The sequence below is a fragment of the Cavia porcellus genome, unplaced genomic scaffold, assembly GCF_034190915.1.
Source record: "Cavia porcellus strain 051 isolate PalLab524CR breed Dunkin Hartley unplaced genomic scaffold, mCavPor4.1 scaffold_22, whole genome shotgun sequence".
Taxonomy (NCBI): domain Eukaryota; kingdom Metazoa; phylum Chordata; class Mammalia; order Rodentia; family Caviidae; genus Cavia; species Cavia porcellus.
This window is the reverse complement of record NW_026947505.1, coordinates 27,340,943-27,366,643: the sequence shown is the minus strand read 5'-3', so window position 1 is coordinate 27,366,643 and position 25,701 is coordinate 27,340,943. Positions and strand designations below refer to the sequence as shown.

Below are 25,701 nucleotides of genomic sequence, written 5' to 3'. Positions count from 1 at the left end.
GAAAGTTATTCTGAAGATAACAAGTGGCACTATGGTAACTATTATTGATTTCCTTTCATCTTGTTTTAAAGTCTAGTATCACGTTCATTGTTTTGTTCTGATTGACTCTATTCTATTTTATTTCTTTTGGTTTTATCCTCTTTAAAAAAAACATAGCAAACCTTTCATGGAGGCTAGGGTCAGAACCCCCAGCCCATAGGGCTACTGCAGGTCACAGATGGCATCCACACAGGGAACGGCACTCTCTGGACTTCCTCTCCTTGGTTCTGTCCCATCTGAAAGCCTTGTAATCCTAGCACTTTTGCAAACTGAGGAAAAAAGATAACAACTTTGATCCTATCCTGGGCAACTTAGTGACATTATGAGACTCTGTCTCAAAATTAAAAGGTGGGGGGCGGGGGGCAGAGAGAGAGCCTGAGGATACAGCTCAGTGTGAAGGCCGTGAGTTCAATCCCCAATATCACAATGAATGAATGAATGAACACTGTGAACCTGAAATAAGTGACTTCTGACTTTTATCATCCTGTCTCATATGTATTATAAGTTGAATACTATTGCTCAGTCAAAACAACGCTTTGAGACACCAAAGTAAAGACAGTTGGGTCAATGGAAACTAAGTTTTGGCTTTTTGAGGAACCTCCATACTGATTTCCACAATGGCTGCACCAGTCTACACTCCCATCAACAATGAAGGGTTCCTTTTCCCCACAGCCTCTCCAGCATTTGTTACGGGTTGATTTCTTGATAACAGCCATTCTTTCTGGGGTGAGGTGAAATCTCAGCATTGTTTTAATTTGCATTTCTCAGATGACTAGTGATGTTCAATGTTTTTTCATACATTTATTTGCTGTTTGAACTTCTTCATTTAAGAAGGGTCTATCATTTCAGAAAAAAACCCACTTTAAAAGACCCACTTTTGGATTGGGTCTTTAAACTGAGAGAGTTTGCTTTGGTTTTTTAGTTGTTTATATTTTCTAGATATTAGTCCTTTGTCTGAGGAATACCTAGTAAAAATTTTTCTCCTAAAAGTTAAAAGCATCATACCACAGCAATATATGCACACCCACATGTGTATAGCAGCACAATTTGTAACAGCTAAATCTTGAGAAAAACCCAAGTGTCACCATCAGATGAATGGATAAAGAAAATGTGTTTGTTTTTTTTTAAATATACAATGGGATACTACTCTGCCACAAAAGATAAACTTCAGATTTTTTTTTAGGTAAATAGATGCACCCTGAAACCATACTTTCAAGTAACATAAATTGAGCACACATGTTTAAATATTACACTGTTTCCCCCCCCACACACACTGTTTCTTATGTATAAGAAACAAAATAAAACCCAAAATGAATAATAGACAGGAAGTAGGAAGAAAATGTTCAAATGCAAAGGAGAACAAGGTGGGGAATAGGAGGAAAAAAATGAAATGAAAACTTTTGTAAATAAGGAGCAGAGGAAGAGTTTAAAGGATGGAAATGGAGAAAAAAGAAGAATCTATTATGTAGAAGTAAAAATTCCCTACAATGAATGTGATCATTATATATATCAAAAGTGTACCAATAAAACTATTTAACAAAACAAAACAAAGATAGACATGAGCAGCCTTTGCCAGAACTGCTGGGAGACCAGCGTGGTGAAGACACCAACATATGTATTCCCCTCCTGACCTATGCACCATTGATGGCTCTACCTCCTGCCCATCTCATTAGCGTACAGAAATGCTCATGAGTTCCTAATTACCCAGTTGGCCTAGGCTGAGACTGGACAAGTCAGTGACCAAGACAGCGTCACCCTCAACAATCAGACAAATGGGAAGGTATTTCTGCAACTACTACCGGCAAGACCATGATGCAGAAAACACACACAGCTGATCACCAGAAGATGTCTGACCCACAAGGTGTGTACCACCTCCACCCTGTAACTACCATGAGTTTCTTGAAATTCTCCAGACCTGGTTTCTGGTGGTAAATTTTGTGGATGCCCCAAACCCTGGCTATCTGTCTCTCGGATAACTGTCTTTCCTATCTTTGTACCCCAGGCTTCCTGGCTAGCCCCATTCCACTATGAAATAACAGCACCCACGATGTTATTTGCACTCAGCAGTCCCACATCATCTCATGGTCAACAAGAAAAAATTGAACTCACTGAAAGACAAAATTACACAAGTGAAAAACCTGCCTCCGCTCCCCACTTTTTGCCTCTATTCTCTAAGTCATCTTGGCTGTTTCCTTCATTTATTCCACACAGACAGGGGAGTCCCTGCTTCCCAGGTCCCCATCTTTCCAGCATGCCCAGCGCACTATCCAGGCTTTCAAAAATTCCTGCCAAAATTATTACCACTGCCTCTCTCAACAATTTCACTTTGGGTTTTTTTGTTTTGGGTTCTTCTGTGGTATTGAATATTGAATCCAATGTCTTCACAGTGGCCTGCATCCCTACCTTCTCCACTCTTTAAATTTTGAGACAGTCTCACTAAATTGCCCAAGCTGGGCTTGAACTTACTTCCAACAACGCTGAAGGCTCTACTGTGGTTTTCATGGCCCCTGTAATACCCCACCTCAGCACAAGAAGACTATGGCAGCTCCCTGCAGCCAACTCAGTCAAATTTAAACTCCTCCTTAGGATCTTTAAGTGCCCTGTAGGGAAATCCTTCTGCAGTTCCAATCCAACCTTCTTTCCACCGTGTGTGCATCACAGTTACCACTAGATCTGCGACGGGAACTGTGAGCACTCTCATTTTCCACAGGAGAAGGCCTGACTTAGGTGGCTTAGATGACTTGCCTCAGGGCACAGTGCTGGTAAGTGCCAACATCTCAACTCAAGCAACAGTTTTCAGACCTTAAACACATGATGCTTCCCCACATTGGCTCCTCACATCGCTCTGCTGCTTTGAAATCCTATCTTCTCCCCACCAAATCATCTAAATCCTACCCTTCCTTCAAGCACAGCTTGTGTCCCATCTGCTATCTGCTGCACTGGCCACCCACATCCTTAGACCATTACAAGAGGTGAGTGTGCTGAGCACCTGAAGACAAAGCACTACACTGTCTGCTTAGACACCAGGCCTGGCACACGGTGGGCATTCAAAATACAGCTACCAGATCAACTGTCACCATTATTTCAAAGATGTTTGTGTAGTATCCTTGGGCTGGAGGTGAGATACCAGGAGGCAGGGATTTCCCATTGCCCACTGCGCCTCAGCCAAACAGCATGCCTGCAGATGAAGTCTCCTGCCCACCTGACCAGGACAGAGAGACATCCATAAACCCCTGCCCGCACTTGATGGCATCTCCTGTTCTTCACTGGACTTACATCAGTTGTGCTCTCCAGGCTCAAGGATCTTTTCCCACCAGGCATCCAAGGCACATACTATAAAATCCTGGCCTGGTTGGAGCCCCAGGCCTTGAGAGATCTTCCAAATGCAGTGAAGCAGATGGTCCTGTTAGACTTTTGGGAGTTCTTCCACACTAATCTCAGTTTCATAGGTGTTTTAAAACATCAGACCTATTTGCTAGAGAAAACAATATGCCTTCACCGGAAAGTCTACTCCTAAATCTGCAGCCATAATCCAAGTCACTGTAAACCCAGCCTTCCCCTCACTAGTCACATTCATAACCACTTCACAAGGGACTGCTACCATGTGAGGAGAAGTCTGTGGAGCCTCCAATCCCCACTGAAAAACAACCCGCAGGGCTCTCTGTGCCTCTGGCTACTTTCTGCCTCTCCTTCCTTCCCTCCCCTTGCTCCATGACCTCACCCAGTCTCAAGCCTGAGACACCAGGCAGGTGGGAATAATTCCCTCAGAGGCACCTCCAGATCCCTATTAAACTGCCCATATGCCAGCTCCACTTGTATCCAACCGGAAACTCAATCATGACCTCTCTAGCCCTGAACCCCCGACATTTTCTCTCATGTGCTCCCTCTCCAGTCTTCCCCCTCAGGACCTGGCAACTCAACTTTTAGCTGCTCATGGATACCACACAGAGCCCTGTAAGGACAGCTGAAAGACAGAAGCCACCTGAGTCACAGAGACCTGACACTACAGAGTTGAGGTTGGCCGTGCCCCACATCAACTTCTAGACAGCCATCAGTTACCCAGGTGAGCCAAGCCACATTTCATGATAGTAGATCAAGACCAAAAACTGTTGAGCATGAGGGCATTCTGAGAGGCTGAGGCAGGAGAATCACAAGTTCTAGTCCCACCTGTGAAGCTTTTCCAGGCCTTTTCTCAAAATAAAAAATTAAAAGGGCTGGGATGTAATTCAACACAAAAGCCCAGATACATTCCCTAGTAACGAAAAGAAAAAAGCTTCCCGTGGATACACATGCCACCCCAAGACAAATCAAATTTTAAAATGAAACTCTAGAGAGTCAAGTCACCCAGACTCAGAAAAGCACCTGCCTCCAGCCACCTGGAACTGTCCTTTCACAATGTAAGTCATTAGTCACGGCTGCCAGCAGGTGCTGCCCTCCCTGCTGCCCTGGCCCCCACTCCCTACGCATCTGCCTTGCCTGGGTGGGGTTTCCTCAGTCACTCAGAGAGAGCAACTACCCACCCATGCACAGGACTCCATGCCCAAGCCCATCTGGGACTTATGCATGTGATCAGTGTTCGTCCACATCCACGGCCTCTGCAACCTGGGGCTGCCGCCCTCTCTCAGGCTTCCAGTACCCAGCAGACGTGGACGTCCAATAACTTCACATTTCCTGTACTGCTCCTCACCTTTCTCTAGTCTTAAGTCTTTTTTCCTGTGTTCTACTATATCCCTCCTATGATAAATTGCTGACCACAGAGTTACAAAATTTAACTATTTTCTTCCCCTGTGTTGTCTTTCAGTGGCATTTGTGGCTTTGGCTTTTCCCTCTCTGAGGTGGGCAAAGCAGTTCCACATTACTTGAGTCCAGATGGCCTTCTGCTGGGTGTCCACTGCAGTCCTGCAGTCCATGCTGGTTCTGCCAGCACCTCAGGCCATGGCAGCCACCATTTCAGTCCCCTCTACACACTTCTCTCTCCTGCATGGGTTACCGGAAGTCCATAAAAACTGTCACAAAAGGGTGGGAGGCCTGGCCACGCATGGGCCCACAGACAGAAAGACCACAAGATGGGTGGATGGGGAATGTGAGAAAAAACCTAAAGGTGCTGACTTTAATGAGAGAAAAAGCAAGCACCAGCAAATGCCACCTGTACTCCAACCAGCACCCAAAGCCAGCACCCCAAACACCTCCCGTCCTAGGCAAGCAACGTCACCCAGGAAGTGGAAGCCTTGTGAATAAAATGTATTTTATTTCATCTTATCATGCTACACAGATAGATATGACTGAGAATATTTAGCTGCTAATTTGTTACTTGTTCAATTGATATAGCCACAATTTACAATTAGGATCTAAGTGCTAGAAAGGGATTTTAAATTTCTCAGCCTGTTCTTACATTTTATTGAAGATTTTACTTTGTTCACAATTGACATAAGAACAGTCTCTTCTTTGGTCCAAACCACTGGCCTGCTGCCTACACCCATGCCCCTCAATTTCTAATGCTACAACTGTGCGCAAGCTAAGCAGCCCCCCAGGGCCTCAGTTTCCTCATCTGCAAAAAGGAGATAAGCAGAATATTGACAGAGTAGCTGGGAAGTCAAAAATTTAAAAAATGTTTCAAACAGTGGTGAGAAGGTAGCAACAACTCCATCATAGTGATGATTAGAAGTCATAGTTGTAGTTTTTCTCCTGCCTCTGGTATGGGTGTACTACCCAGTAGCTACTGTCTAGGATGGGGGGAAGGGTCGCATTATGCTGCCCAGGCTGGCCTCAAACCCCTAGACTCAAGCAATCTTCTTGCTTCAGTCTGCTACATAGCTTAGACAAGGCCTTTCTATTTCTGATTTGTGAAAAATTGTATGTCTGAAGTATCTCTGAAGCTCTAATGTGCAAAGTGCTCTCTCCTCCAGTTCCAGCCAAGGAAGGAAAGGGCAGGAGTCAGCACTTCCTCACGCTGCTTGCTATCATGCTAAGGTCTTGGCTGGGCCCCAGGGTAGCAGCAGGCAGAGGTAGACTCTGAATCCACAAGTGCACACCCAACCAACATGCTCCTGTGCACCAAATTCTTTGCTTTTCACTTTTTATATTTTGTACCAGGGATCGAAATCATGACCTTGTGCTTGCCAAACAGGTACTTGTGCCACTGAGCTATATATCTCCACCCCCTTTGCTTTTTAAATAACTTACCATTTAGTAAGTTCTTTTTTTTTTTTTTTTTTTTTTTTTTTTTTTTTTTTTGTCTTTTTCGTTTTTATCAGTACCAGGGATCGAACTCACGACTTCCTGCTTGCAAGGCAGGCGCTTATGCCACTGAGCTAAATCCCCAGCCTCCATTTAGTAAGTTCTACATAGAAGTTGCTGAGGGGAAGGACAGAGTAAGTCTGAAATTTGAGTCAGCCAAACCGAATATATTACCAATAATTTCTTCAGCTACTCAAGAACTGATTAGGCTTCAGAAAAGCCATTATGTGAACACTCAAATCCCTACAACCTATACACATCATAACTTGAGTGCCCCAGGGTCTCAGGAAGTGTGAGCTCATGTGTATCCCTGCAGGCCCTAACCTCAGTGGCTCACACCCAGGAGCTGCCCAGGCCAAAAGGAACAAGGAAGCAGGTCAGGTACTATTCAGTACACCCATCTTCACACAGGAAGTACTAGGTATGGCTCCGACCCAATGCAAGAGTCTGAAGGTCCAGAAGCCAGGCAGGAAGCCCTCTCTACCACAGTCCTGCAGGTAACCTGGGGTGTGTCACTGTACCTGTGGGATCTCAGATCCTAAACTGTGACAGCCACAAAACAAGAACCCCACTGTCTATGAGGAACAAAGCTTTGTCTTGTGCGGCTATAGAGTGCAATGATCAAGGGGCCAAGAGCACAGGCCCTGGATCTCAACCCCCTGGGTTTCCCAGCTGAGATTTCCAGCCTGACCTTAAGAAACTCAACTCCTCGGCTTCTCAGTTTTCTCATCTGTAAAATGAGGATGAGCAAGACTTCCTCACAGGTGAGTGACGGTGAAGATTTCATGAAATGATGTAAAATGATACAGTAGTACTTGGTGCTCAGTCAACCCTCAAGCAGTTCTCTCTCTTTTTTTTTTTTTTTTTTTGGTACCAGGAATTGAACTCACAACCTCATGCTTGCCAGGCAGGTGCTGTGCCGAATTATATTCCCAGCTCTGTTTCCAGAGATGAATTTGGTTCAGAAATACATGAATATGAATACATAAATATGGAAGTATGACCAAAAAGACAGTGAATGTTTAAATAAAAAAATTTTTATTTATTACAGTAAAAGACACAGTTGCCAATAATCACTTTTAAAATACTCCCTCTTGCTTCAAACACATTTATCCCATCATTCTTGTCACTTTCTGGAGCAGTTCTGAATGTCCTCTTTCACATCTTTTCATGACTGCCTTGGTGTCCCAAATCAGTTCAAAACATTCAGAGCAATTTCTATCTCATAAAAACATTATGGTGTCTTCACCCACCTAATAAACCAGATCTGCCACAATGCAACTTCTGGCTCTTCCCCAAAACCAAAAAGACCACTAAGATAAACATTTTTGAATGCAGGCAGGATATCAAAGCAGCCACAGCAGTGCTACTAGAGACACTCACAGAACAGGACTCCCAGAACTGCTTCAGAAAGAGGCAAAGGAGGGACAAATGTGTCTAAAGCAATGGGAAGTACTCCCAGAGAGATCAATGGCACATATTCCACTCTAATAAAAAAACTGTGAATGTATTCACCATATTTTATGAAAATATTTGTATACACACATATACAGATTCTAAGAGATCCAATCCTAAGTAATCTAGTAATCCTAAATAACTCAAAGATTGCAAGAACAGACTACTGAACCAAGCCTGGTAGCCTCTGCAGCACCCACAGACAGGTTCTTGAAGCCACAACAGGCTCCATCACGCTTAATTTGTTGCTAGCAAAAGAGGGATCTACTATACTTCTGCACAAAATGCCCCCAGGATAATAGACATATAAAATGCACTCTTTAAAAAACTGGCTTGCAGTGCCAAGAAAGACACAACGCCAACCTACTGACATCTGCTGAGAAATGTCACAGTAAAAGCAAAGTAACCAATGAACATGGGACAGTCTCATGGGCCCCATAGCTCACACTGGAGGCCAAAGTGATAACTATTCAAGATTGTGCCCCACATCCAGTTGGAGTTCTGGCATATCTTCTATTCCTGGCATTATCACAGAAGGGATGGAGGTGGCAGGAAACTCCACGGGAAAGCTATAAGAACTGGGCACAGTTTCTGTTGGATGGCTTTGATGACAATCTCTCCTGCCTTTCTAAAAGCGTAGGCTTGGCCAAATTCGAGAAGTGAGGACATCAGGTTAGTGGCTGCAGCTGCTGAATGGTGGGCCAGGCTACCTCTGGTTCTTCAGGCAGCTCTCTTTCCTCCCATCCCTTCCTTCCCTAGGCTGTCCTTCTTGCTCTATCCTGCTTCCCTCCAAGATCCTGATCAGGCACAGAATTCCAGGACAGGATTCAGATGCTCAGACTTCACATTTAGTAGGATTTTATTTGCTGCCAAAACCTCCCTGCAATTCCTAGATCATGCCATTCACATCCACACCTCACCCACAAGGGCCCACTCCCTTGCCAAACAAATCCGGAGCCATACCCACAGAAGGAGGGTGCCCAGGGATGGCCACGCTGTGGGTGACAAGTGCTTCATTCAAGTTCTGGGCTGCAGTTCCGCGCACACACACGCACATAGTTTCCCACAGGAAGGGACCAAGGTCAGCAATCTCAGCAGCTGTGCAGGTGGAAGAGGTCGCCTATAAGATGATCCCTTAAATATGCAGCAGGTTAGGGGCTGGGGATTTAGCTCAGCGGCATAAGCACCTGCCTTGCAAGCAGGCAGTCGTGAGTTCGATCCCTGGTACCGGTAAAAACGAAAAAGACAAAAAAAAAAAAAAAAAAAAAAAAAAAAAAAAAATATGCAGCAGGTGCCACTCTACCACAGGGCCACAACCTCCCAAGGTATGGTTCCCTCAATGTTCCCTGAGGTGACCAAAAAAACAAAACCAAACCAAAAAACCGCTCCTCACCTGACTTTTAACTAAAAGAAGGATCTCTCAATATCCACTTGGTCTGACATTTTATGTGAGTCAGTTTTCTGTCATGTTAAGTGACCAAAGCCAAACCTCTTAGGAGGCAGAAGCGGGAAAAGGTGGCCTTCTACTAGACACAGGCCCCTGACCTAATGCAAACCCTTTCTGCACTGTTTTTCTGACTCCAAACCAGTCCTGCCAGGGGCTGTCCCACAAACCTTGAAAATTCGGGGATCAACTGTTCATGACAAACCGCCAGCAACTTCATTAAGCGAGATCTCTCCCTTTAATCTCCTGGGGGACACCCAAGTGACGCTGCAGTGTCCAAAGCCTGCTTAGGGGGACGGCGTCTACAGGGTTCCCGGACAGGTTTTTCCTTGTTTAAAGCCTCCGCACTTCACAGAGAGATTACGACCCGAAGTCAGCAGATGGTACAACTCATAAAACTCAGCATCCCCGACATCGATCGAGGCTGGCCCGGCCCCGCGTGCCCACGTCACCAGGAGCCTCCGGCCCGGGCTCGGTGCTGGTCCAACCCCCGCAGGCGCCACCGTCTCCGCCCGCCGGGACAGGCCCCCGCCAGCCACCCTGATCCCCTCCGGGCAAGGGCCCGACTCCCACCCTGATCCCCTCCGGGCAAGGGCCCGACTCCCCGATCGGGACCTCTGATTCCGCCCGTCTGGCACTCACGGTTCCATCTCGGCGGCTCCGGCTCCAGCCTGGCCACCACGCGTCCCAAGCCCACAGCCGCAGCTGCAGCCGCAGCCGGAGCCGTAGCAACCGGCGGCGGAAACCGCAGCCGAGCGCAACGCGCGGTCACGTGCGCGGAAGCGCCGGGCGAGGGGCGGGGCGGGGGCGGGGCCAGGGCGGGGCGGGGCCGGGGAAAGCTCTTCCGTGAAGGCCGAGGCAGGCGCCGCCCGCTCGCTCGCTCACTCGCAGACACTCTGGACGCCGCCGTTGACCGCGGCCATCGCAGAAAGGTGGGGGAGGCGAGAGGACCCCAGGGGAGCAGGAACCCCAGGAGGCGCACCATCTTTAGAGATCACTACTACCTCAGTCTGGAAGTCACCACACAGACATGTTTGCTTCCTCTTTTCCTCCTCTCCAAAGATGAGATGATTATGCACAGAACTTTCAGAGTCACTTTAAAGTTTAGTGCTGCGCTAAGGCATAGGCACTCATTGTGTCTCTCCAGCAATCATTAAAAACAACCGCCCTCTGTTTCAAAGGCATTTGCTTTCTGTACTGGCCCTGGCTCCCACACTAGTGCCCCCACTTGTGTGGTTAGTCTCCCAGGTACCAATGCCATTAGCCTGAGCTGCTTTGGTAATGTAGGAGTCTTTAAACATCAGTCCCAATCTGACAGAACACAAATTTTATTCCCAGTGTTTAAGCACTGCCATTCCACCACCATCCCCTGTGATGTCACTCTGCCAGCTCTTATTTGTCCTCCTCCTTCCAGGACCTGGCACCCCGCCTAGTACAGGAAGACACACAGCATATGTGTATTGAACAGATTCGTTGATCGGATTTGCAGGGGGACTAGCAGTATACCAGCTTGTTTTCTAATAGTTTAGGGAATGCAGAACACTGGCCAGGGTATCAGCAGGAAGAGGGTGGCAAAGGCCAGTATAATTTGAATGTGGGAGGTGGGGAGTGTACCTGCCTTTTGGCTAGGGTGAGCAGCTGATTTTGGATTGCCCAAGACTTTCGTGGTATGTATTAGCACAGAAAGTTCCTTACAGGCAAACCCAGGAAAGTCCTTTAGTCCCAGACAAACTGGGGCCGTTGGTGGCCCTACTTCTGGCCTATGCTTTTTCTATGAATTACTGGGAAAAACAGTCTTAATATTTGATATGTTATCTTGGTTCCTTTGAAATGAGAACTGAGAAAATAGTGCTTTGGTAACTTTGTTGGGAGCAGCACAACCTCAGGGACAGGAAGAGAAAGAATAAAGTAAGGCAAGGCATCAGATCATATTTAACGGGGCACAAACAGGCCAGAGCTTCCTGGCACACAGCTGATTGCTTTGTTTTGCAGGGGAGTACCAAAGAAACCAACAGAAACAAGCTGTTGGCTCTGTCCTGTCACCTGTCTTTCATGGGTCAAAGTCTAATCTATACATCCAACTGACCCCTGCTTTATCTTACCCCTGCAAGCAACTACTGGGACCCTGCTCCTAAAGGTATTACAAGTGAACAAGCCTTTGCCCTGTGAGTCAGCAACTAGGGCTTCTTGGTCCAGGGTCTGAAGGGGCAAACGTGGGGACTGTGTGAGCCTTGCTAGGACAGCTCAAATTGAAAGGCAGGGCAGGGAGGGTGGACTTAGAGCTAAGGGGACCCAGAGGACCTGCTAACTGAATCTAGTGCAGAGTAGAGGAGGCTTGGAACTGTCACTGACTGGGGAAATAAGTGGCCTGGGTAAACCTACCAGGATTTCAGGGCTCGGTTGGACCCTAGTAGAGATCAGAGAACCTGTATCAGTGTGACCTCCAGGAACACCCACCCGCTGGTAATTTCCTTCTGCTGAATAGGGAGCCTAGCATAAGAAAGGAGGATTGGTATTGGTCAAGGAGTGGGGTCACTGAGACAAAAGGATAGAGGACAAATTAGTTCAGGATAATGGGCCTCAAAATTTGCTGGAGAATTACTTGGGGAGCTTTAAAAACCTATAGTGCCCGGGATGAACCCCAAACCAATTAAACCAGATGTAAGGTAGAGCACAGGCATCAGTATCTTTTAAAGCCCCCTACAAAATTCCAACATGCAACAGGTTTAATAACCTGTAGTTTGGGCACTGGACTCTATGCTGAATCAGTCCCTGCTTCTCCCTGTAAATCAGTCACATTGGGTTCTATGAATCATCTTTGCACCCTGATAATAAGTCCCTCTTTCTGGCTAACAGTAATACTTGCAACCAACACTCAAACACTACAGGACCATCTCTTGAAAAAGCTGTTAGGTATCCCTGGCATGGTTCTCTACCTTGAGAACTCTGACAAGGTTGTAATTCCCCTTGCAGCCTGAAGGAGCAGCATCCAGCTCTGCAGCTGACCCTGCAAAATCCCAGCTGACCTCCACAGAAGATGCCATTCTGCAGGGTGTGCTGGCACATGTCTGTAATTCCAGTACTAGCGAGGCTGAGGCAGAAGGGTCACTGCAAGTTTGAGGCTGGCAACTACACAGTGAGTTCAAGGCCAACCTAAAGTACATAGTGAGGCCGTTTTAAACTCCCCCCAAATTAGATGCCAATCTGAAGCTCTGGCCACCTGTCCAAGACATAACTTCCAAGGACTCTTGGCCTGAATGCTACAGTGAGGGCTCTCTTCACCCAAGAACATGGAGTGCCACACCAGAAACAATGCTACAATGATACATGATGGATAAACTGAGACATAATTGTCTTTACATAGAAGCAAACCCCCAAAAGGACATAGTAATGCACACCTGTAATCTCAGCACTCAGGAGGCTGAGGCAAGGAAACTCCAAGTTGAAGCCCAGCCTTGGATAACTCAATGACTTGCTGAGACCCTGTCTCATTTTTAAAAAGAAAAAAATAGGAAGTCTGAGGCATGTAGCTCAATGCAGACACCCAAATTCAATGCTCAATATTGAGAAAAACAACAAGCAAAACTCCATCTTCAGGTCCTAAGGTAAGAGGTAGAACACAACAGTGTTGCTGGATGTGCTGCCCTGAGAGCAAATACAGCAATTTGCTGGTGAATGGGTGGACAGGTGGATGAGAGGAATGGAGACAGCACAGCTGTCCCTGCCAAGGTCTTGCCAAGACCTGCGTGGCCCTTCCCCTAGCAGACAGAGCAGGCAAGACAGTGCCCGTAGACCCCCACATCCCAGATGCAGTGCTTGCTGAGGCCAGGCATGCGTATGTGTGTACCTGTGAAGGCCCCTTGTCTTCCAAGCTAATCAGCACTTGGCTCCAGCCAGCTCCTACATAACAAACCAAGGGCTGCTCAACTAGAGGCACTGGCAGCTAGAGAGTGGAGGTAGGCCAGGCCAGGCACATGGTGGGCCTGTCTAGCTGTGAGGCCTAGGGTCTCAAAGGAAGCCTACTTTGGTCTCAAATGTGCAGAACAAGAGGCTTTGTTCTAATTTCCTAGGTCTGGCCTCCATGGTACAACTCAAGTAGATACAGGGCAGGGGAGGAAGAGTCCTGTGCAGGAGCACTGGATAGAAAGGTCCACAGTTGAGCATGACCGTGCTCTGGGGCCGGGCAAACCAAAGTGGAGTCCTGAGAAGGGCTTTCACACAGTGAGCCTGGCCTTGCTGTGGCGGCAGCACAGATACCCTCCTTCACCCAAGGCTAAGGCAGTGGCTCCCTCAAATCCTGCCCCCAGTACCTTTTCCTTCTAGAGTAGTGTTGCCAGAGTACTATCAGTTTGAAATGCATGCTGGATTATAAATTACTTCTCTTTCATTGCTCATTTAGACTACAAATTAGGATAACTTATTTTTTAAAGTTATAGAGGCATGCATGATGTTAACCAGGGAATTTCATTTTAGGATTTAAAAATCAGTGCCAGAAAATAGTCCTTATTTTAAAAAGAGATTAAGAGGTAGGAGTATCTCCTTTGAAAACTAAGACAACGTGGCCAGCTTGGCTCAGAGCTAACTTCTCACAAACATATGTCAGTAAGAGCAAGAGAATGAGTGAGAAGGAAGAGGGGGAACCAGGACTCCAGCTGGAGAAGTTCAGGGCTGTGCCCCAGGAACTCATGGAAACAAAAGACACCAAAGCTGAAGGAACCAGGGGCCCTGACCCTTTGCTGCATTGCTCAGCTGGCTTCTGCCCACACTGCAGCCTGCACACACCTGCCCCAAGCAGGCTACTCACCAGCCTGGCATAGCCTGGCGTCTCATCTCAAGGCCAGTCACCTCCAGGCTATTTCTCTCCTTTAGGGTGACCAACCACCCAGATTTTTCTGGGACTAGAAGGTTTTTAGGACACTGGATTTTCAGTGGTAAAGTGGAGTAACTTGGCCTTTTAGCTCCAGAGGTGGCAGGTTTTCTTCTCCAGCTACAGGGCTTGGCCAGAACCTGTTTCCTCTGCCCATACCCCTTCTGCACCCCAGCTCACACACCGTGCATCCCCAATCAGCACCTAATAAGCCTCAGGCTGCTCAGGTGACAAGGTCAAGGTTTCAGACACTTGTGCTGGGAAGACAGAGCAGAGAGGAGAGATGGGTCACCCTCTTCAGACTTACAGCTCCAAGAATCAAGAAGGATTTGAGATTATTCATTAGATGTGCAGATCAATCTCCAGGAAGTATAATGACTAGTCCCAGCCAGAACTCACTGGTCCTCTTGTCTTGGTCAGCAAACCTCTAGCTGCTATTTTAGGCAATGTTGGTGGACAAGAGCCCAAACCCACAGGTTTTGGGAGAACTTTCATGGAATATGCAAATAAGCAGATCTTAAAGGGTTAAATATATGCTTATTTGGGCTATGTAAGAATTTGGAGCCAGGTATAACAGCACAAACCTTTAATCCCAGGACTTTGGAGGCTGAGGCAGAAGGATCACCAAGAATTTGAGGCCAGAATGTGCTACATAGTGAGTTAGAGGCCCACCTAAGCTATATAGTGAGATCCTGTCTCAAAACAAACAAAAACAAAACAAACCACACACACACAAAAAGAGAATATAGGTTGGGCACTGGTAGGCTTGGAGCTAATGATCAATGTGTGCCCTTGCCACAGCCTGTGCCTAGAGAGTGTTCAAAAAGGAAAAGTGTCCCATCTTCCTAGCTGACTTTGGTGTACAGTTTAATCAGGCAAGAAGAAGGAAAAGAAAATCTAAGTCTCAGAAAATTTCACTTGTGCTGGGAAATTTTTTCTTTACCCCATTGGGCAGCTTCAATCCTAACTGGTGGGATGAAGGAAACCACAAGCGAGCCGATATGAAGGGACCAGGTTTAACTTGCTCTAGGACCACGGGAGTAAAGCAGTCAGACTCTCATATGTTGAGGGCAGCATGTTTGCTCTCAAACGTGACTGGGCGGAGAGAATTCTGTTTGGACAAAAAGTTATCAGCAGTTGGGAAGAAGTCAGAGATAGAAGAAGGCTGAGACATAAGAATGGGTCGTGGGGATAACTGAGGGAGGATGAGTCCAGAGCGTGAGTGGGAGCTCCCTGTGGGGATGAGGGGTAGCTGGAAGACATGGGCACGATTGGGGGCATAACCCACACTGAAGTCCACCACCCATCTGAGCCCTATACGACATCACCTTTCTCTGTTTCTGAACCAGATTTGTACATAACTCGAAGTCCTCAAGCACTTAAAAGTAAGTATGTGCCAGTGTGTGGTGGCGCACACCTGTAATCACAGCACTTCAGGAGGCTGAGGCAGGAAGATCACACATTCAAACCCAGCCTGGGCAATTTAGTAAGACTCTTTCAAAATTAAAAATTAAGGGTTGAGATGCAGCTCAGTGAGAAGGTCCTGAGTTCATTCTCCAACACCACACACACACACTTAAGCGTTAAATTAAGGAAACTGTCTTCCTAGCTTGGAATGGTGGGACTAGGAAATCAGCCTTGTCAGGGATAATGTCTCCTCTCATCAAAGAAGAAACAAAAGACAGTTATTAATCATCTGTGAGGGTAAAATAACTTGAATCCTCTGAAATACACAAAATCAGCACAGACAAGTCAGGCAGGTTGCAGAAACTTGGGTCTACTTTAAATAGAAACACTGTTCTCTGACCTTAAACTTGACTATCACCTGACCAGATGTATGAATCCAAAGAGGGAGGCCGGCCAGCCTGGAAATGTGCAAAGCGGAAACCAGCCAAGGTCATGTTGACAGTGGCCACTGAGCTTTGAGTCCGAAGCCAATGCCTGTGCCTGCCAATACTCCATCCTGTTAGCAAGTCATCCAGGCAGAGGAAGGGTGCAGGCTCTATTCAGCCTGCTGCCCCAACTCATTTCACTTACGCTTGGGGGTTCCCCATCCTGGTCAAAGTAGAGTCCAGGCCAACTGAAGAAGAACCCATGAGGATAGGGTCCAGACAGCTATCCATCACCACCATTCCCCAGGTGCTTCGGATATGTAGATTATTACTATTATTATTATTGTTATTATTATTATTTTGAGACAGGGTTCCCTATATAGTTCAGGCTGTCCTCAAACTCACAGAGATCCTCCTGCCTCAGCCGCCCAAGTGCAGGATTACAGGCATGAGCCACCATGCCTAGCTGCAAGGTTTTTCTTGATTGTTATGTATAGCTGTGAGTTTATTTTATTGCGGTTTAATAGTCAATTATGGAATAAGCCAAATATATTCATTCGATGGCTGATGGGTATTTGGCTACTTTCCAGTTTAGGAGTATTACAACTTGTATGATTACAAACATTTCCATACATATCTTTTGATGGACATCTGTATGCACTTCTCTAGGGTACTCGGCTGAAAGGAAATGCTAAATCAAAGGGAATGTGTATGTTGAACTTTACTGCCGAACAGTTAGTTTCCTATAGTAATTATACAAACTTGCATCCCCTCTGCAGCATAAGAAAGTTTCATGTCCTTCTCAACACACTCTTCTTCATTGTTACCATTTTGAGGTAGTGTAGAGGAGATTCAAGGAACTTGGTTGCAGGCTTCAAATTATTTATTGCTTTTAGAGACAGCCGTGAAAAGCCAGCCTCTTCTCACCCTAAATGTGAATGAGAAGCAAGAGTCTAACGGTTATTGTTGCAGCCAATTGCTACCAAGTTAAAAACTGAAAGAACTTGGTTACATCATTATGCTGCTGGATTAACAACTTGATCCATTAGAGTGGTGCCTTGGTTCATGAATTTAATTATTTCCAACATTCTGGGTGCAGACCAAATTAGATGGGAACAGAATCAAATATTCCCATAAGGCCAACATGGAACCTAACCACTGAATTTGATTCAGTTTTTGTTCAATTTGATTTGTGACCAGAATCATGGAAAGAATTAAGTTCATGAACCAAGGCATCACTGAACTTTATTGTCCAGACTGATTCGCTTTGGTTTTTTTTATCTGGAGCTAAAAGCCTCTTTAGCATTATTTTCACAGAGGACTTGAGGCTTAAAGCGTACTTGAGGACAGCATTACAAGTTTCAACTGTCTGATATGAAATTGATCATGTGGTAAAATTCACCTGATTCACCTAAAGCTAAGGAGTTTGTGAAGGACTGAATTGACATACAGACCCCAGGATTTCAGCTCCTGACCTACTCCACTTCCACCTTCCCTTTCCTGGCAGGGAGTATGATTTTGTGTCCTCTGACCACCTGGCTGCAGCTTTCCAGGCCTGGCAGATAACCTAACTGATATGCACACAGCTCTGCCAGTTGTGTGCATGTGATCTGTTTCAGAGGGAAATGGATCATTAGCAGCTGTGTTCATTACTTTGCCCTGTTATGAGGAAACTGTCAACCACGTGAGGTGAGTCCCTGATCCTCCAGGGATGAGGAAACCAAGGTGGTGAGAAGAGCGGAAGCTACTGCTATAGTAGCAGGGTTTTCTTCCCATGAGGCAGGTGCAGAGCTGTCACTACCAGCTGGCTGGCCCAGAGCTCCCAGAACCCTGCGCTGAGTATGTGTAGGAACAACCCACTGAGATGAAGGATCAGTCAGGCATTCATAGATGGTTCTGTGACCTAAAACTTTCTCACCATGGAAGTCTCTGCGATTCAGCCATACTGGTCTATCGGCAAAATAAAACATTAGAAAGCACCTACAGTCCACTTGTTCTCAAGAGAAGGGGCAAAAATCTTCCAACAATGGTGAATTCATCTTCAGGGTCCAACTGAAATGACAAGGTACTCCAGACCACAAGATTCTTAGGCTTGCCACACTGCTCAGGTTACTTCCCCAACCTAAAAACCTCCAGTGATTTCCCGTTGCAGTTCTCATGAAACCATATGCCTTTTTCTGACCTTTCTAGGCTCTACTGATCCGATTACTACACTACTACACTTCCTTCTCTGGAACTTTTCTCCCCAGCTCACTGTCTAGTGAGCTCCTCATTCTTCACAGACAAATGTCACCTTTTCAAAGAGCCTTTCTTGATCCCTGTTTATCTTGCCAGCAATCATCATAACATGCAGTCACTTAGTATCTGCAGCCCCCATGACAGAAGAGACCCTTTCTGAACTGTTCATGCCTGTAACCTACCCATCCCCACACCTAGGGCAACAACAGAAACACAGAAGATATTCAACAATTAGTTGAATAGATTGATAAATAAATAAAAGGGCGATCCAATCATAGATTAGCCAGAGGTGTTACTTTTTCTCTGCGACCGGCACTGAGACAACTTCTCTATCCACTAGCTCTTTCAACCAAAGAGATGTTGGGGAGCGGGGAGTCAGGCAGAAGGAAACTAGTCAGAAAGATTATAAATAATCTTATGTCAAAAATATAGTTCGAAACTATGCGTGGGCTCACTTATCTATCAGGTCTCTCAGGAGGCTGCATGAGAGACCGTGGGGCTCCGCCACAGGATGTCATCTTGGTCTTTTCTTTTAATGAGCTTTCGCACTCAGTAATCATGACCATGGCTGTGATAGATTGCTGATTAATCCCCTGGGAAATCATTATGCCTTTGAAGAGTTAACGATAAATGTGATACATTTTCTTCTGAACACGCGTGTGTAATTATTAGCACTCAATAGGTGATGCAAAAAATGACAGCCAGCACTTGCCTGTCCCCCCCCCCTTCTTTAAACAGGGTCTTGCCAGACTAGATTGCTAAATTATCCACGCTGGGTTTGAATTCTCCTGCCTAGTCCTGGGATTGCAGGTAAGCAGATTGTTATTGTTACCTAGTTCAAGTTTTGCATTTCACAGATGAGGGAGCTTCAGGCCCTGAGCGAGGTAACATTGAGGTCACAGAACTACGTGGTAAAAATCAATCTAGTCCTGATAGTGCTCATTCCTTACACCTGGATGCATTAGGGCGCTAGGCAGTCACTGGCAGCGACCACACTTCCCCATCAGAACCCGCCAGTGCGAACAGGAAGGGGCCAGTGCCCTGCCGCCAAGCCAGCTGCAGGCCCCGAGCCCGGCCACTGGACAGGGAGTCTAAAAGCAACACAGCGAAGCCCAGACGCACAGCTCCTCCCGGAGTCCTAATGGCCTCCCTGCGCATCTGCACGGCGGTGCCACTCTGTCGCGAAACCACGTTGCCCCACCCGCGGCAGCGCCCAGACTGGAGATTTACACCAGGGCCCAGGGCCTGGGGTCCCCAGAACAGAGGCTCCAGATCTGGGTGGGAAATTGTCTCCCCAAAGCCAGGATGGGCAGGGCCGGAGCAGCGGCCGCGTGGGTGGGAGGGAGAACAACGGGGAAGCGGGGAGAGGAGGAGCCAGGCGGGGACCAAGCCCGCGGTCCCCTTCTCCCGCAGCGAGCAGAACGGCTCAGGCTTCCGGGCGGGGAAACTGGCCGAGACCCCGAAAGCGCGCGCCGCAGCGCGAGGCCCCCCGGGCGCGGGGCGCAGCGGGGTCCGCGCCCACCTGTAGTAGCGGTCATCCCTGCACGGCGCGAGGTCCTCCTTCAGCTCGCGGTACGCCTCCTGCAGCCGGCGGCACAGCTGCTTGAGCTCGCTGCAGAGCGGGGGCTCGAAGGCTGGGTACTCGGCGTCCATGCCCGCCGCGCTCCGCACGCCGCCCGCGGCGCCGCCTTCCTCGCCCCCGCTCCGCTCCCAGCCGGGGGACCCGGGCCGCCGGCGCGCGGGGCGGGACCGAGAGGGAGGAGCGGGCGCGGGGGATGGGCGCGGGCGCGCTCGCGGGGGTGGGGCAGGCCGGGTCGGGGACCCCCGCCCGCTGGGGGGCTGGGAAGGCGGGACCCAAGGTCGTGTGTGCCCCGAGACAAAAGCATAAAGCCCCGCCTTCGCTGGGAAGGAAAGAACCTGATTCCCTCAAGACAGGGAAAAAAGGGCTCGGAGAGCCTTTTCTTGTTGGGAAGGTCGAAGGCTGGAGTAGGGCGTCACGTTCAGAACCTCGGACAGCTCCCAGCGAGCTAGCTTCTTGGGTCTACTCGCCCGAGAAGAACATATTTTTAACTAAACCAGTTATACATCTGTCGTGATAAACATTATTTTTAAACCACAATGAGTGAGCGGGTGTGGTAGCAGGCCTGTAATCCCTTGGAGAGGAAGGCTGAGGCAGGAGGATCACACTGAGTTAAAGGCTAGCCTGGGCTACCTAGTGAGTTTAAGGCTGGCCTGAACTACAAGACCGTCTCTCAAAAACAGCAGCAATAAATAAATAAATAAATAAATTTTTTTAAAACCCACAATGAAATATGTTCAAGGAAAATGTCTATTTTTATATGTACTATAGCCATCAAAAAATGTCTGGGTAAAAGAATCTCTCAACACAAGTATGCGAAATAAAATCGTACATGTCCTACAAGGGATTACTCATCCAAAGAGTGAGTCCATCTGCAAAATTTTCAGTAAGTGAAGAACCAGTTTGTTTCAAATGGTGCATTTGTACCTAAATTCCGGGTAGCTTTCTATGCAAGACTGATGCATTGTGGGTATCTCTGACCATTACACATGGGGGGGGCAACCTACACAATAGAGTCTAAGCTTCAGAATATGGGTTCCAGGATTGCAACGAGGAATCTAGTTTTCCATATTCCCCAGGTGAGTCCAACACTCACTCCAGTTATATATTCTCGGAATTCCCATGTTTCTTACTTCCTGTATGTGTCCTGACTCCTCCCACTCTCCCTGCTTTTTACTTCAATCATAACTTTTTTCTCCCTCTTCGTACATTTTGGAATAACTTTGTTGGCTAGCAAACTTCTAAATTCTTTCAGATTTTGCAAATCTTCTCACATCTTGTAATCATTCTACGCTGTACAATTAGTTGTGCCTTAGTTTATTTATTTTATTTTATTTAAAAGAGAATAAAGTCAACAGAATAAGGCCAATCAAAACAAAACAATGAAAGTGATACAGGACCTCAAAACAAGATCATAGGAAATTAACAATGGCTACCATAATGCCTCTTGTTATCTTCAAAATAGCTATCCAGACCTTCAGAGATATGCCTGTAAAGTTAACCAAACAATATAAGAACTGAGTTGCTTTTTTACTTCAGTTGTTACCTTTTCAGAAATTTCAGGTGTGTAACTTCTAATTTCTACTGTGTCTGTGTCTCCTAAACTTGTTCTGTGTGGGCCGGAGGTCTGAGATTGTATTTCTCTCCTTCTTCTTGACATTTTCCTATGTTCCTCTGAAGCAGCCCAGTGCTGCATCCTGGGTGCTTCCTGCATTGGCTGCCAGTCCCTTGGTTTAGTGGATTGCACTAGGCACCTGGGTTCCCCCAATCCACCTTTTTTGGAGTGGTAGAGAGACATGTACTGGTGGTTCACCAATGCTCCCCTCTCCCATGGCAGGACTTCAGGGTGCAGCTTATTCTCCCAGCCTGCTCTGGGATAGCTGGATCTCTCTAGGCCACTATCATGTGTGTATCTTAATTCATTAATGCAAACATTTATATTTACTAATTTCAGGATGATGAAAAGTACAGCTCAGAATTGGGAACACTCAAAATACAATGTAGCATCAGAAGGCTTGCTTCCTGCAGGCAGCCAGCACCCACTGGGAGAATCAGACAAACACACTCCTGTGTGCCTATGGCTATCAGGAGAGTCCTGGTGTAGACATGCAGGCTGGGACAAGAAGCAGCCTCACCACCATGCACATTTGGCCATCAGGGAAGCTTCAGTGTAGCTGCACGGGTCTGGAGAAACCTGCCCCACACCGTGCTATCTCCCTGGGAACCTGGGTTCAGAAAAACCCAGGTGCCTGTCCTGTTTCCCTACAGGACAGCCAACCTGGGAAGTGCCTGGGACTTCACAACTGGCTTGCTGGGAGGAACCCAGGAGGATGTCAAGAGGAAGTAACAAAAGGCAATCTCAGACCTCCAGCCCACACAGAACACGTCTGGGAGATAGTCATGGAATAAAATGGAATTCACACACCTGAAATCTCCAAGACGATAACAACGGAAGTAAAGAAACAGCTTCATGAGACTGTAAAAACAATCAAATCAGAAATAATGTCTCAGGTAAAAGAAGAAATCACAAATGTAATGAAAGAACTGCTGAGCATATCTAAAGAAGACATTAAAAACAGGAGCGTAAGAAAATGATGCAAACCTTGAATGAACAGTACAGGAAGAAATTGCAATGCATGAAACAGATTCAGAGATATTCAGGAAAGTAAAAAGTCCATTGAAAGCTGGCAAAACCACTTGAAAGAGACTGAAGATAGACTTTCAAACCTTGAAGACAGGATCGCAGCTAGTGATCCAAGGTGAAAGGAAAATACAGTGTGCGAGTGTGCTAAGAAGAGCTCCCTCCGGAAACACACACACGCAGATTAGTGTTCCACAATGAGAAAGAAACTTTGAGTCCCGCATGGGTAAAATTCTGAGGTTGTGAATGTAGGAAAATGCCATTAATTTACCTTTTTTCTTAACAGTTGTGCTAGGAATAAACCCTTCTTTGGAAATTATTTTCCCGCTAAATTTTGAAGTCACTTCTCCGTTGTCTCTTAGATTCTATACTGCTGCTAAGGAGTCTGAAGTCATAAATCCTAATTCATTTTTCACTTCAATTTTTCCTCTCTGGAATAGTGTAGGAGATTCATTAAGCCTTCAGTTTTAAGATTGTGAATAGGTTTTCTTGTCCACTGAGCTTGGGTTTTGGTGTGCTTTTTCCCCCTCAATAACCCAACTCCTTCAATTTGGAGACATGTTCTTGAATTTTTTGTTTGATAACATCCTTTCTCGTGTTTCTCCTCCCTCTTCCCCTCCCCCTCCCTGTTCCCCTCCCCCTCTCCCTCCTCCTCCTCTTCTTCTTCTTTTGGTTTTTTTGAGACAGGTTTTCACTATGCAGCTCAGACTGGCCTTGCACTCACTTTGTAGCCCAAGCTAGCCTTGAATTCAGTTATCCTCCTGCTGAAGCCTCCTGAGTGCTGAAATTACAGGCATGTGCCACCATGCCCAGCTTTCCTGTTATTTCTTCCTGGAATTCCTATTAACTAGAAGTGGGACATCTTGAATTTGTCCTCTAATTTCTCTACCAGTATTGATTTCTTTGTCTATTTGTTCTATTTTTGTCCGACATTCCTTTCCAATCCTCCTGTTAAGATCTTTGTTTCTAGTATGCTGCTTTTAGATTCTAGAATATTGATTTGTTCACTGAATTTTTTTCAGGGAGGCAACACCAGGAACTGAACCCAGAACTATATCCCGAGCCTTCTGAAGGAAAATTTGAGACAGGGTCACCCCAAATCTCCAGGTTTCCCAGGCTAGTCTTGAACTTGCAGTCCTTCTGCCTGAGCTTCTCATTGTGTTGGCTTACACCACCATGCCCAGTTTGAATGCTCCTTCTTATAGAATTTTTTTTCATGGATATATATCTGCTTTTCTCTCTCTTCTAGGACATTAATAAAAGTTTTAAAATGTTTCTTCCTAGCCAGGCATGATGGCACATGTCTGCCTGTAACCCCAGCACTGGGGAGGCTGAGGCAGGAGTATCACCACAAGTTTGCAGCCTATTTGGGCTACATAGTGAGTTCCAGGGCAGCCTGGACCACACAGCAAGACCTTGTCTCAAGGAAAAAATGTCTTTCCACCTTTATAATTTGTTTCCTCCAATTTGTCTCATTCAAGTCTCTACCTTTCATGTAAATTTTCTTCAGATATCTAGCAATTTGGCTGAATGCTGCCAATTAAAAGTTTGAATGCTCTGAATGTATATTGACCATGGACTTTGCCATATATATGCCTGATTTATTTCTTTGAGGAAACTTGATATCAATTTTTTTAAATAGGAAAATTATCGGGGAATCAGAAGAGTTCCTGAGAGAAAGGAGGGGTCCAGAATGGGTTGTCCCTGTCAGTATTGTTAAGTCTTCTTCTTACACTAGGATCCAGAAGGCACTCTCTTTCACTGTTACAATGCCATGTCTCTCATCAAGCAGCAGAGTCGTGAATATTGGCTACATTTGCAACTTGGTTGGACAAGTAAAATTAGCTGGGAATTTTGGTATACATCTCTATGCCTACGCTTAAGAGGTTTTTCTCCTTCTGTTTCCAGTCACCTGAAGCCACTTTCAGTAAGGAAGTCTAGACTTTCTATGGAAAGTGGCTGAGAGGCTGTGTGGAGATCTAAGGTGATCACACCTCCTGCCACAGCAAGGTCTTCTTGAAACACCAAGAATCAGCACGTGGAGCAGAGGAAATACCCACCCATGCACAGCCATCAGCACAACCACGGCATTGCTGATGTTTTAAGCTAATAAATTTTGGTATGATTTGTTTTGCCACAAGAGAAATCAGACACAGCTGGTCCAGATCAGTAGATAGCTCTCATTTCTTGTTGAAGTGACTGTCTGGGTGCCAGCATACTGGACTGAATGAAGAAGAAGGGCAGAAATTGTTGGGAAGGTGCAACAGAAAGTGTCCAATTTTAACTACGTGTATTATTCAAAGTTTGTGTACCTTTATCCATGGAGCCATCACCAAGGTGAAGACGCAGCACAGTCCCCACACCCCAGAAGGTCTGTCATGTCCTTCCCAGGACTCTCCCTCTGGTTGTAACCACTGTTTTGGTTTCTGTCATTACAAATGTTTTGCCTGTTTTTCAACATTATAAAAACAAAATCATACAGTATCACATTCTTCCGTATGATTTTGGTCACGAAATATTATGTCTGTGAGATTTTTCATGTTGTTCCATATAACAGCAGGGTTTTGTTTTGTTTTGTTTCATTTTGTTTTTGGTACCATGGATCAAACTCATGACCATACATTTGCAAGGCAGGTGCTTATGCCACTGGGCTAAATCCCCGGCCCCATAGCAGCAGGTTTTAAAAGTTGGTACACAGCATTCAAATAATTCAAGACCCATATCTACTCAGTTTCGTTATAATTTTATGCAGATCTCATCAGACTGGTCTACTAGCACATGGCAATCTGCTTATTCAACTTCTCACTTAAGACACACAACAGCTACAAGAAAGAGTCACTCTATGTTGGGGCCCTGAGTGTCTAAACAGCCCCATTCCTTCTGTGCCCAGTCTGTGTGTGCTTTTCTTTACAATCTAGCACAGCAATGCATATATATGCATATATATATATATATATATATATATATATATATATATATATAATTTTTTTTCTCCAGATGACACACCCAGGGTTTTCTAATGTCCCTTTTAATTCTGCTTTCCCTTGATCCTGAATATTTTATACCACTGGAACCATGTCACACAAAGTATTTGGAATCCTGCTTTTTCACTTAAGGATATATTTGTCACTTCATTATAAAAACTTGGGGCTTTTCTGTTTGATTTTTGAGATAGGGTCTTGCTATGTAATTGAGGTTTCCCTTTAACTTTATGTAGCCCAGGCTGGCCTTGAACTCACAGGAATCCTGCCTCAGCCTCCTGAGTGCTGGGATTACAGGCATATGTTGCCACACCCAACTATAAAAACTTGTTTTAAATATAATTTTAAATGTTGCATCTTGTTCTAGCTCAGGAACGGATTATAATTC

General features: G+C 46.1%; 1 protein-coding gene across 4 annotated transcripts in view; it reads right to left on the bottom strand.

The window, feature by feature from the left end:
• Positions 1-19,822, bottom strand: part of Tmem181 (transmembrane protein 181) — a 63,289-nt gene extending 43,467 nt beyond the window's left edge. Inside the window, exon 1 of one of the 4 annotated variants that reach the window (XM_063232958.1) lies at positions 19,635-19,822. In XM_063232958.1, coding sequence (XP_063089028.1) covers positions 19,635-19,765 — 131 coding nt within the window. In that variant the 5' untranslated portion in view covers positions 19,766-19,822. Of the gene's footprint in view, positions 1-161; positions 181-8,694; positions 8,830-9,817; positions 9,964-19,634 lie in introns of those variants that run through there. The other 3 variants (XM_003468498.5, XM_013151090.3, XM_063232959.1) reach the window with 3 other exon arrangements.
• Positions 19,823-25,701: the final 5,879 nt, after the last annotated feature.